The sequence below is a fragment of the Musa acuminata genome, chromosome BXJ1-2 (assembly GCF_036884655.1).
Source record: "Musa acuminata AAA Group cultivar baxijiao chromosome BXJ1-2, Cavendish_Baxijiao_AAA, whole genome shotgun sequence".
In the NCBI taxonomy this organism is placed as follows: Eukaryota; Viridiplantae; Streptophyta; class Magnoliopsida; order Zingiberales; family Musaceae; genus Musa; species Musa acuminata.
The window spans coordinates 21,490,212-21,502,770 of record NC_088328.1 but is presented as its reverse complement, the minus strand read 5'-3'; the positions used below and the strand labels follow the sequence as shown (position 1 = coordinate 21,502,770).

At 46.5% G+C, this 12,559-nt stretch overlaps 4 protein-coding genes across 4 annotated transcripts; 3 read left to right on the top strand and 1 right to left on the bottom strand.

The window, feature by feature from the left end:
- Nucleotides 1–342: 342 nt before the first annotated feature.
- Nucleotides 343–1,738, top strand: LOC103973947 (PTI1-like tyrosine-protein kinase At3g15890). The gene is made up of 4 exons (XM_009388646.3): nt 343–389; nt 479–626; nt 695–957; nt 1,027–1,738. Exons 1-4 carry the CDS (start codon nt 343–345, stop codon nt 1,736–1,738), a joined length of 1,170 nt encoding a protein of 389 aa, XP_009386921.2.
- Nucleotides 1,739–2,311: 573 nt separating this feature from the next.
- Nucleotides 2,312–5,232, top strand: LOC103972284 (probable receptor-like serine/threonine-protein kinase At5g57670). Its single transcript, XM_009386576.3, has 11 exons — nt 2,312–2,687; nt 2,781–2,890; nt 2,967–3,088; nt 3,154–3,275; nt 3,360–3,770; nt 3,848–4,102; nt 4,197–4,354; nt 4,422–4,501; nt 4,571–4,706; nt 4,770–4,919; nt 4,990–5,232. The coding sequence occupies exons 1-11, from the start codon at nt 2,453–2,455 to the stop codon at nt 5,116–5,118; spliced, it is 1,908 nt and encodes a 635-aa protein (XP_009384851.2). The 5' UTR covers nt 2,312–2,452; the 3' UTR covers nt 5,119–5,232.
- Nucleotides 5,233–5,320: 88 nt separating this feature from the next.
- Nucleotides 5,321–6,744, bottom strand: LOC135598042 (zinc finger protein CONSTANS-LIKE 5-like). Its single transcript, XM_065091568.1, has 2 exons — nt 5,958–6,744; nt 5,321–5,862 (listed from the first exon to the last, which is right to left on the bottom strand). The coding sequence occupies exons 1-2, from the start codon at nt 6,564–6,566 to the stop codon at nt 5,560–5,562; spliced, it is 912 nt and encodes a 303-aa protein (XP_064947640.1). The 5' UTR covers nt 6,567–6,744; the 3' UTR covers nt 5,321–5,559.
- A 2,202-nt stretch (nt 6,745–8,946) lies between these two features.
- LOC135612548 (cysteine protease XCP1-like) lies at nt 8,947–10,333 on the top strand. Its single transcript, XM_065108965.1, has 4 exons — nt 8,947–9,436; nt 9,514–9,746; nt 9,815–9,955; nt 10,037–10,333. The coding sequence occupies exons 1-4, from the start codon at nt 8,977–8,979 to the stop codon at nt 10,250–10,252; spliced, it is 1,050 nt and encodes a 349-aa protein (XP_064965037.1). The 5' UTR covers nt 8,947–8,976; the 3' UTR covers nt 10,253–10,333.
- The last annotated feature ends 2,226 nt before the right edge of the window (nt 10,334–12,559 follow it).

The following is a 12,559-nucleotide window of genomic DNA, read 5'->3' as shown; positions in this document are numbered from 1 at the left end:
AAGTCAAAATCCATGACGTGTTGTAACGTAGTCAAAACAAAGCTGCTTGTGCTTAGGTTCAATCAACATGTTACGACCCTCCAAGTGGTAGAACACTGCACACTCTGACTTGGCCAAATCTAAGCTATGGTACTTCAAAATCTAGGAACACAAGAGGACCCACCTCGTTGGATCTTGTACGCGTTGACCTGCTCATTAGCTTGTCCTTGTCGTGCCGGCCCAAGCCTGCTCAGGCCCGGTTTAAAAGGACAAACCTCTCACTGTTCTCCGTGCAAACCGTAAGCGAGACAAAAGCCTCGTGGAAACGTACGACGGCGATAACTGACATCCACGGGAACGCCAATGGGCTCATCGATGTCTTGCTGCGGAGCTGAGAAGGTCGAGCAAGGGTGCGTAAGATGTGTACTTCATGTAGATGTTGTTCTAGTTTAAGATGATCAGTGTGGTGTTTGAGGTGGCCTCTCTGATCTTGAATTAGGGTTGTGAGTGGGGGATTGAATAGTTCGTGGAGGATCTTTACCTACAAGGAGCTCCACGCCGCTACTAATGGCTTCAGCGACGATCGTTTGCTCGGCGAAGGGGGATTCGGAAGCGTTTACTGGGGAAAGACCACCGATGGTCTTCAGGTGATGCCTTCTTAGCTCAGTAGTGTGCGAACGGATGACTTAGTATTGCCTTCTTGTTGAATGTGCAGATAGCTGTGAAGAAGTTGAAATCGATGAACTCGAAAGCCGAAATGGAATTTGCAGTGGAGGTTGAGGTGTTGGCGAGGGTTCGGCACAAGAACCTTCTTGGCCTGCGAGGTTACTGTGTTGCAACGGACCAGCGGCTCATTGTCTATGACTACATGCCCAACCTCAGCCTATTGTCCCATCTCCATGGCCAGTTTGCACATGAGGTGCGGTTGGACTGGAGGAGGAGGATGAACGTCATACTTGGATCTGCAGAAGCCTTGGTGTAAGTCATGTAGCTTTCGTGCATTTGCAGAAGGATTGATTGGCTAAGCAAGTGTTACCTTGGATTCAGGTACTTGCACCACGAGGTAACGCCCCACATCATTCACAGGGACATCAAGGCCAGCAACGTGCTACTGGACGCCAACTTCGAGCCGCTTGTGGCGGACTTCGGCTTCGCCAAGCTCGTCCCCGAGGGGGTGAGCCACATGACCACCCGGGTGAAGGGCACCCTGGGGTACCTCGCGCCGGAGTACGCCATGTGGGGGAGAGTTTCCGACAGCTGCGACGTCTACAGCTTCGGCATCCTCCTCCTCGAGCTCGTCTCCGGCCGCAAGCCCATCGAGAAGCTCCCAGGCGGCATGAAGCGCACAATCATCGAGTGGGCGGAGCCGCTCATTTCCAAGGGTCGGTTCAGGGAGCTGGTCGACCCCAGGCTTCGTGGCAACTTCGACGGGGCCGAGCTCAGGAGGGTCGTGGAGGCCGCCGTTCTCTGCATCCAGGGGGAGGCCGAGCAGCGACCGGACATGAAGGAGGTGGTGGGTATTCTCGGCGGGAGGGAGGTCAGGGAACCGAATACGGAGGTGGTGAGGTTGAAGAGCATCAGATACGGGGAGCACCTGATGACAATGGACCAAAACAGTGATGAAGGATTTGAAGACTCTGTTGACGCTGGTGTTGGTGGAGGAAGAAGGGGAGGGAGGATTGAAGATGAGACCAACTCTTACGGGGTGTTTGGAGCCATGGAGATGCAGGAGATGCATGACCCCTACGTGAAGCCGTGAGACAGGAGAAAGTTTGTGCACGGATGATGGATGTTAAGAAGAACAATAGGTTACTTAGCCAGAAGATATAAGCAAAATCACATAATGTGATGCAGCAAATGGTTCGTTTTGTTTATCTTATTAGAAGTTCTCTCATTTTTCAGATACAAATGTAATTGACACATCTAATCTTGTGCTACTGTATTCTCCGAATTCTTATATGGGAACAGAATAGAATGAATCATTTCATAGACATGCTTTATAGTCCATTGGCCAATTCTTCCCTGTCACCTGATCATAGTGCCCTTGAAACGAAGATTTGACATTGGCCAACCATGAGGATTCCTTTTGTTCCCCACAATTCCCTCACTTTGCCTCACCTTTTGGCAAAGGTTTTTATCCCATCCTATGTTGCATGCACATAAGAACATAAATGAAGTTAATGTTGCTTTTCATTATTTCCTTGACCACATGCTTTGGCTTCAACAGCAAGATAAGTCAATTTCCAGACCTTTGCTTCCACCCCAAACCTCCTCCTACCAACCCCATTATATCCAGTGTAGGATGAAGCAGGGATGAGAAGGCCATCATCTCCCTATCCATCTCCCAGTGGAACAATTCACATCCTATTCCCCTACACTCTACTCTGTGACGCCATTCTGTTGTGCTTCTCAAGCAAGGCTGCATGAGTGACACCCATATGGTGGTCTCCACAATCCGATCCTACCATCACTCATGCAGTCTCCTCTGCTCTACAAATTTCAAGCAACGGAGCAACATCTTTGTCCCTCATCTGAGTTGCAGAAAGAGATTGTGTTTCTCCTAATGGATTCGGTTGAGGAGAGTGCTGCATCTTCTAAGATACTGGTCGGAGTTTCACTTGATGCTCGAGCCAGCTTCCAGCTTCTCTCGTGGGCAGTCACAGTCGCTGCTCATCCAAATGACACCGTCGTCGCCTTGCATGTTCTCGGTTCGTTCTTGATCGACATGTTTACCTGCCATCAGCTGTGACAGTCAGTAGTGGTTTGTAATCCCTCTGTTATCTGTTTGATGAGCATAGCAGCCGACAAAGAAGGGAACAGGGTCAACTCTGAGAGGAGTAGATTGCGGCAGGCCAAGGCGTCCGTGATCTCTGCTCTTGGAGAGTTTGCTGAAACCTGCCAAACGAAGCAGGTAGATCGGAGCAAAGTATCTCTGCTTTTGCATTGCCTGCTTCGGTGAGACGGTCTCATTCCATGCTTCTTCTCAGGTGACGTTGGAAGCGAAGGTCAGGTGTAGTTCCAGTGTGGGGAAAGGACTCACCGAGGAAGCGGCACAGGTCGAGGCCAACTTCCTTGTTCTCGGTAGATCGAGGAATTCGACACCCAAAAGGTGACTGAATTCTTCTCTTTCTGTTCTTCTTGATAATGATTCTAATCCTTTTTTCTGTGGAACAGAAACTCATTTGAGATAATGAGATACTGCTTCAAGAATGCTCCCGGAGGCTGCTCCATTGTCGGTATCGACATGCAATCTCTGCCTAGAAAAGATGGTGGTGCAGACTCCTCGACATATGAAGGTAGGAGAACTCTAATTGTCTGAAAGAGAAGTCCAAATCCTTTTCTCCTTGCGAGGAATTCACAAGCTTCAATTCATGCAACAGATAACAGTCCTTCGAGCTCCAGATGGACTAGCAATCACACGGTCAGAGCTCTCTCCCCGTTCCACAAGCTCTTCTACTCGATCTCGAAGCGAGAAAAGAGGCATTCTCCCAGGGAAAGCATTTGCGAGAAGGACTCACCGAGAGGGGTTCTTGAAGGGCCGGACGCAGGAAGCCCTGTGGTGGCAGAGGACTGCTTGAGTCCACCCAGCAGCGTCACCGGCAGGCGCAGCGGTGCCAACATGTGGAGGCGATCGTCCGTCATGAAGCTGCTCTTTTCTTTGCCTCGCTCGTCAGGGGAGTCGATGAGCAAGGAGAGCGATGCATGCTCATCCTATACCGACGACCTGAAGCCTTCTTGGAGGTGCTTCACCTACGAGGAGATCTCGCGGTCTACAAGTAACTTCCATCCAGGTAAATCAAACGAAGGTTCACAGTTAGCTTGATTTAGAACATTCAACATGTTCTCTGTGCTTGACCTCGGAAAGCAGACAATTTGGTGGGGAGAGGTGGGTTCGCGGAGGTTTTCCGAGGAAGCCTGTACAATGGCCGGAGCGTAGCAGTGAAAAGATTGGCAAAAGGAAATGGAGATCGGCAGAAGGAGAAGGAGTTCCTGATCGAGCTTGGCATACTCGGCCACGTTTGCCATCCCAACACAGCTAACTTAATCGGCTGCTGCATCGAGAACGGGCTTCATCTCGTCTTCGACTTGTCCTGCAACGGAAGCCTGGCATCAGCTCTGCACAGTGAGGCCTCTGCCTCAGCCACTTCTCCTCCTCCCTTTCTCCTCTGTTCTCGGGATGCAGCCATGGATGACATGGATACCACACCTTGCTTCAGGTAAAAACGGCAAGTTTCTGGACTGGCCTGCGAGGCACAAGATCGCCATCGGAATAGCTAGAGGTCTGCATTACCTGCACAAATGCTGCAGGCACCGGATCATTCACCGGGATATCAAGGCCTCCAATGTTCTTCTCGGTCCAGACTTCGAGCCCCAGGTGGCCTAATCGTGGGTTAGCAGAATCCACCATTGACAAAAGCTTACTCCGGCTCTTGTTCTTGCAGATTTCAGATTTCGGACTCGCGAAATGGCTCCCGAAACAGTGGACTCATCACTCTGTCATCCCCATTGAAGGCACATTTGGGTACAGTACTGCATTATCAACCAACCTGATACGAAGTTAAATGGCTCACGTACTCCTCATTCTGGGCAGGTATCTGGCACCAGAGTACTTCATGCATGGGATAGTTGATGAGAAAACTGATGTGTTTGCATTCGGTGTTCTGCTGCTGGAGATTGTCACTGGCAGGAGGCCAGTAGATGCCTCAAAGCAGAACCTACTCCTATGGGTAAGTTTGTGATGTTATACTTCCATGCATGGAGAATTGCTTACCGAGAAGAACGTTGATTAGGCCAAGCCAATTATCGAGTCTGGAAGAATAGCTGAACTGGCTGACCCCAAGCTGGAAGGCAAGTATGACACGAACCAGATGCAGAGACTGGTGCTTACTGCTTCCTACTGCGTGAGACAGTCATCGATTTGGCGTCCATCCATGAGTGAGGTTAGTGACGATGACAGCCGAGCAGTGATCTTAACTATATCAATTTATGTCTTGATAATTGAAATTTCAGGTGTTGGATCTTTTAACGAACGGGCGTGATTCAATGGAAGCACAAATCTCGAGGAATACCGAATTCCAGGCCGATAAGATGGATGATCAAAATTTAGCAACAAATTGTTATTTTGACTTTGACTACTAGCCATCTTTTTTTACTTTATGGAATTTTGGGAGTTGGATTTCTTTGCATGGATTTTGTTAGGTTTAGCGATTGACTTGTAACTATTTGATGCTTGTATTTGACCCCCAGTCATGGTGATTGCCTCTTGTGCTGTAAACATGATTTTGAACAGTGGGTTGCTGTTCCTTGATGACCGTCCTATACTTGATGAACACTAGAAACAGAAACACAAGAAAGCAATCTCACATCCTATTCTTATATTATATTTCCATGGCGCCAATGGAATATATTTCAAACTCTCCTCTTCCCTCCAAAATGAAGCATCAATTGCCATGCTCAGATTTGTTTTTACTCTCTCTCTCTCTCGACGTATATAATAAACACCAGATGGAGTAAATTGGAAGGAGAGCGTGATAAACACCAGTACATACATCTTGGTGTGGAAGAAGGCGGCGATCGCCATTAAAAGGAGGGCACGACGCCGAATCCGGCGTCCGCCATGAGTGCTGCGGGGGCGGCGGACGCGGAGGAGTAGATGCGGTCGACTTCCGCCTCGATGCTCGCCCGCTTGGCGAACCGGCCCTTGATCCGCGGCCGCGTCTCGGCGTACGCCTTCCGCGACGCGTACCGGATCGTCTTCTCGAATCGCCGGTTCTTCCGCTTCTCCCGGTACCGCATCACCCTCGCCTCCCGATCCATCTGCGCCGCTGCGTTCCCGGCGCCGCCGCTCTCGTCAGGTACTACTCCCACCTCCGACGGCGGCATCTGCTCCGATCCAGAGGCGGTCGCGAATAATCAGGAAAGATATCGTAGATTAGTGAGAAATGGTTTATAGATCTGAGGGTTTCATTAGTGTTTACGCTTTGGCTCATGGAGTGGATGGTGTGGCAGGGCTTTGTTGGGACGAAATCGAGCTCGGCGCCGGCATCGGGCGGGAGGAACGACGAGATAGGCGGGGCTCCGCTGTCCACGATGGCGGTTTTGGCACGGACGGGGACGACGCTGTTCATCTGGTGGAATTGCGTCTCCATCGAAAGGGCGTACTCCAAATCAAGGTAAGAACCCACGCTCGAGTAGTACTCCATCGATTTTAGCAGCGGCGCTTCTATCAAGCCCTTGAACTGAGCGTGGCCGGAGTTCGGGAGGATCCAGGAGGCGGCGGCAGCCTCCTCCGCATCGTTCTCCTCCTTCTCGTCGACGCCGTCGCCAGCCCCTGCGCCAAAGGCGAACGCGGCGGAGGCAGTGGAGGGCTTGATTGGGGCGGCGATGGGTTCCAGGAATGGGACGATGGGTGCTCGCTTGTGGCGGCACGCGAGGGGGTTGGCGGAGTGGATGTCGGCGTCGCAGGCGTCGCAGAGGGCCGCGGCGTCCGCCTTGCAGATTACGGCGGCGGGCGCCTGTTTGCAGGCCTCGCAAATCCACACGTGCTTGTGCCGCGAGGCGAGTTGCTCTGCCCCGTGCACCCTCATGTCGCAGCCACTGCACAGGTAGGCCGCGTCAGGCCGGCAGTCCAAGTGCGCCACCGCCGCCTTGCACGAATTGCACCGCCTCGCCGCCTACCGCGCCCAATACCCTCCCTTTCCCTCCGCTTCCCTGATCATCGCGGCCTTCTACGGTCGAGTTATCTCGGTTCGTTTGGATTCGTGGTTTAGTTGATTTAAGAAGCGAAGACAAACGAAACACCCGCGGGTTCGAGGTTCTTGGACGTGACAAAGTGACCGAGGACCACAGTTTTCACTATTTGCAAGGCCGGTATTGTTTTGGGTATAAGTTTAGTAGACATACAAAATTTGACGGGATATAGGGAGGACGAAAAGGCGACAAGAAAATGAGACACGTGTCGTTGACTGAGTAGCGTAAAATGACAAATAAACTTCCACGGTCGAATGACCAATTCGCCACGTTAGGTCACCTGTCTTTGGATGTGTGCCGACAGAGGAGCACGTGGAGGTGAAAGAAGAAGCGGAATTCCCACGGCGGAACTCTGTAGTCTATTATCTGAATTACTTAATTAATTATTATTAGTATTATGTTTTTTATATTTTAATTAAAATTTTTATATTAAAAAAATATTTAGTTTTATTTTTTTTATCGTTGATTTTACTGGTAAAAATATTATAGTGTTTAGAGTTAAATTAAAATATGATAGAATGTGTTCACTAGTAAAAGACGATCAAAGTTAAATGTTTTATTTTAAAAAGTATATAGATTTTAATATAAATTTTTAAAAATATAAGAATCTGTTAAAGATAATCTTATTATTTTGATAAATAATTATGCATTTATGTTTCTTATGACTCAGAGGTTCGAGTTGGTGACTTAATTAGACATTCATTATATGTTATAATACTTAATTTGATTTTGTTTAAATCGTCAAGCGGATCGTTAAATAACTTAGTTGAGTCCCGTAAAATTTGTGGTGCTGCTGTATCTCGAATCTGCAAATTGAAGCATTTGAATTTGATCAGGTTTCGTTTCAGACTGGTGACATGGACCGCTTGCGGAACTCAGGCACGGGGGAGGGCAAAATTGACCGTTGGCGTCCTGGTATGACGACAAGGCTGACGCCACCTATACAGCATGATCCGCAACAAAGTCGTCGATAAGCCACTGTTCTCTGGGACCCAAAGCGGGAACTTGGAACGTCCGTCTGATCTCGTGCGGACACGTGGAGGTGGAAACTGTGCGATGGAACCGGGATGGTGCGGTGAAGGCGGCAGCAGATCGTTGAGTACGCGCAGTGCGTCCGCGCCTTCATTGGTTGTAGCACGATAACGATGAGGGCACAGTGGCGTGTCTCGTTGGGCAATTCATGATCGCCCAAACATTACAATTCTTTTTCTTTATTTCGTCTACATCATCTTCCCCACCCATCGCTACGACAGCTCGGTTGCAAGATTTTCTAGAGAACCGTGATCTGGGCCACCACTGTCGTCTGATTCATGCTGCCCAAAAGCAGCAGTTTGAATAGCGTCTGATTCAAACTGCTATTCCACTCCCTCGCCGAACTTTTATATCTGCTCCGATCTTGAAGCATACATGTATACTATCTTTTGGACTAATTACTACGTGCTCGTGTATAAGTCATCCTATATTATCGGTTAAATATTACCATGAGATCTGATGAACTGCCACGTTCAGTATTAATCGGATATTGGGATACGATAATAAACCTTAATTTCTAAATCGGGGAGTTCCCTTGTTTATATATATTGTACGGAGAAAGATGTTCATGGATGCTGGTGGGGTCGCATAAAAAAGTCGAGTCAGAGTAGCGTTTGGCCGCATCACTGCGGATCCAATAAATGCCGAAAGGTCGGGGCTTTTCCTGATCCTACATCGAGATGACAACGACATCTGGTGCTGTTCTTTAGTATGATGAATTTCATTAGGATTTTATTTTTATTATTATATACGAAGATGGTAGCATTATCCGATCAGTTTAATTGGATTTTGTTGCAGGTTTGAGATATACTCGAATCTGGTTTGAATTGAGTTTGAATTGGGTCCTGTGTGGCGGTGGAGTTTGCGTAGAGGGAACGGAACGCCTTTTCATAGCACTTCTTATATATCATGTAGAAATGTATGTTTTCATACACTTACATGTACAAGTGTATGTTTTCATAGCACTTCTTATAGATAAGAAGTATTGAATCGATTTGCTTTAGTGGGTTGCACTTCTTTTTCCTTTTTATTCTTTTACTGATACGGTCGGGTGCTTGACAGTAAAGTCTAATCCAAGCAAGCTTCAAGTCTTGCCATTCTTGTTCCCAAAGGCCCGGCAACTTTCAAGAGTTATACTTGAAAGCAACGTCAGAGCACAGGCTATATGAACATCTGCCCGTCCCCTCATCTTTCCAGCCAAAACAAACCATCTCAATGGCCTCCTCCACCATGAACCTCGCCTTTCTCCTCCTCTCCATGTTCCTCGTGACATGCACTGCCCTCCCCGGAGGCTTCTCCATCGTCGGATACTCTGAGGAGGACCTCACCTCCCATGACAAGCTAATCGAGCTGTTCGACTCCTGGATGTCGAGGCACAGCAAGTCGTACGCCAACTTCGAGGAGAAGCTGAGGAGGTTCGAGGTGTTCAAGGATAACCTGAAGCACATCGACGAGACCAACAGGCAGAAGAGGAGCTACTGGCTCGGGCTCAATGCGTTTGCCGACATGACCCACGATGAATTCAAGGCGACGTATCTTGGAGTCAGCACCAGCATGCCGAGAAGGAGAGACTCCGGTTCCAGCTTTAGGTATGAGAATGCCGTGGACTTGCCCAAGTCGGTGGATTGGAGGAAGAAGGGTGCGGTAACCCATGTGAAGAACCAAGGTCACTGCGGTAAGTACCTGACTCTAATCTGTCGTAGTAAGACTTGAAGAGATGGCGATCAGAAAGGCATATGGCATCGTTTGCAGGCAGCTGCTGGGCGTTCTCGACGGTGGCAGCGGTGGAGGGCATAAACCAGATAGTGACGGGGAACCTGACATCGCTGTCCGAGCAGGAGTTGATCGATTGCGACAGCGAGAACAATGGCTGCCATGGTGGACTGATGGACTACGCTTTCTCCTACATAGCCTCCACCGGCGGACTGCACACCGAGGACGACTACCCTTATCTGATGGAGGAAGGCACCTGCGAGCGGACGAGGGTACGATGAACTTATCCTTCTCGTGTATGATGCTGCTATCCGACGATAACTATTCGTATCGGCTTCAGGCCGATCTTGAGGTGGTCACGATCACCGGCTACGAGGACGTGCCAGAGAACAGCGAAGAGAGCCTGTTGAAGGCGCTGGCGCACCAGCCTGTGAGCGTCGCCATCGAAGCTTCTGGTCGAGACTTCCAGTTCTACAGTGGGGTGAGTTCTTCTCCTCGATCGATCTGTTCAAGCAGTTCATGGAAGAGGTCGTAGTGAAGAGGCGACGGGTTGAATTTGCAGGGAGTGTTCGATGGATCCTGTGGCAGCGAACTCGATCATGGGGTGACAGCGGTGGGCTATGGCTCATCCAAGGGCCAAGATTACTTCACCGTGAAGAACTCATGGGGCCAAAGGTGGGGGGAGAGAGGGTATATACGGATGAAGAGGAACACAGGGAAACCACAAGGGCTCTGTGGAATCAACAAAATGGCTTCTTATCCTACTAAACATGCCTGAGGCATTTGCATCTTATTTGTTTTTACTTGCTTCTTCACAATGGAGCGTCATAACAAAGACTACCGTTCTTTGCTTGTTGGAGATCTCCTTCTACGCAACTTCCTTTGTTCTGTGACACAGACATGACTTGGAAAGACGAAACCTTTGATGACTACATCATTGGAGGAATGGTGTGTCATTCAAGGTTGGTCTCTATAGTTGAGGGAGGAGTGTAATGTGATTTATAGGGGGGTTTTCTCCCTTAAATAAAAATATAAATAATCAAATATAAACAAAAAAAAAGAAGCCATTTAATTTATGTGATAGGAATTTGAGCATTTGACATACTTGTATTTTTTTTTTTGTGTCATTATATTTACATGTTTCCTTGTCGATTATAACATTTCACATCTTTTATATGTTTGGTATTAAGGGTAAATAGGTTGGACTACTAATCCGAAAACATTATAAATCCTTTTCAATTCTCATATATATATATATATATATATATATATATATATATATATATATATATATATAATCCTTGTGGATTTTTGTATTTTGATACTTAATTCAACACAATGTCATGTGAGTGTTATGTAGCAGTACTCGAATCTCTTATCATGTATTATACTAATCTTACTCAAAATCATCTATCCGAAATACTTAAAATCAAATTAAAAATATATATTCATCATTTTTTTTATAAATCAATCCAAATATTTGATCGCTTTACTATTGCAATACCCCATCTCAAACATGTGTCAGTCGATTAAATAGTCTTCATGTGAACGTCATCGTCGGATATGAATGCTGTACTTTCATGTGGTGTCATAGGGAACAGCTGACATTACCCTAATATTAATTATACGCATCTATTGCGACATGGTTAAGTTGTGTTGCATATGGTCCTTTTTGCAGTACATCTCACGCTTCAGAAGACAATTAACTTTTGGGCTTTAGTCAACTTGCAACATATTTTACTTTCCACTCCTTAGATTTTGGAATAGATTCCAGCTTTAGAAGAGGAGACCGAGTGATTCTAAACTGTAGCACGAATGCTTATGCTTCTGAGCTAATTTTTAGAGTCCATTGAAACAAGATTAGTGCATACCAAAGTACTTATGGAATGATGAGCTAATCAAAGACTCACTCTCGCTCATGTTTAGATCAAACTGAGATGTCTGTTTCACAAGTTGGAGGTGCTGAATTCGTCCAAGGATAAGCATGGCAAATTAACATGAGACATTGTAAGGTGGCAAATGCAATCTTGTCTGGCTTTCTGAATCCACCTGCGTCCTGAAGTCTTCCTGCCATTAATTCTCTCTCAGATCATCGAGTCATATGACAACCTTGTAAGACTTCACCCAAGGCTCGATGAGGACTTCACTTTGCACTGATCACGTACTGGATTTTGTTTGCATTCGCTTGTCTTCGAAGCATGGATAAAGTCAAATGAGTTGCCTCGCATTGTCATTTTCCGGATGTAGTAGAACATGATTAGATATCATTTATTAGATTCTGAGAAGAGACGAGGCAAGTTTAGTCGCAAGGAGAAGTGAGGGATTCAAAGGTGACAACAATGAAGTAGCTGTAAAGCACACAACATTTCTTTCTCTGTCATTCCGAGTGACATTTTCCCACTCAACAGATGATGAGAGGGTAGTAATTGACCTGTAAACTACATCTACATTTTTGAGGGACTTGATAACAGGTTTTGGATCTCCCTTGAAGGAAAAAAGTTAGATTTTCTGGACTAAGTAATTAAATTATGCCAAATTATTGATGTCTATTCTTCTGTTCATGACTGCAGAAGTTTTGATCTCTAATGCGATAGTGTGTTATAGGTTGTATTGCATTAGTTTTTTTGACAAGGTATGAAGACACTTTACTTTATATGGGGTTTTCTCTTCATTACTATGGCAATGACATTCTATAATGACAGACAGAGCTAATTGGCTTCCTTAATATTTGGACATTAGTTTCTAATCATATATATATATACATAATATTTGTTTGGCAATAATTAATCTACTCTTCATATCGGCATATTAGACATCAAAAGCCTGAACCATAGTTTATGTTATCTACTCATTCGAATTCATTTGGCCACTGACATAAGGAATGCTTTGAAGTGATTGTTTTTAGGGTGTTCAGCCTTTTACTACTATAAAACACTAAGATGATAGCTTAATTAATGCATCTCCCTTCTTCTAAACCACTATTTAGATTTTAAGGCACTTGGAATGTGATTCTGAAGTAGTTGAAAGAAAAACATGTTCTTTAACATCTAAGAAATGAATGAATGGAGCAATGAATCTTTGAGAA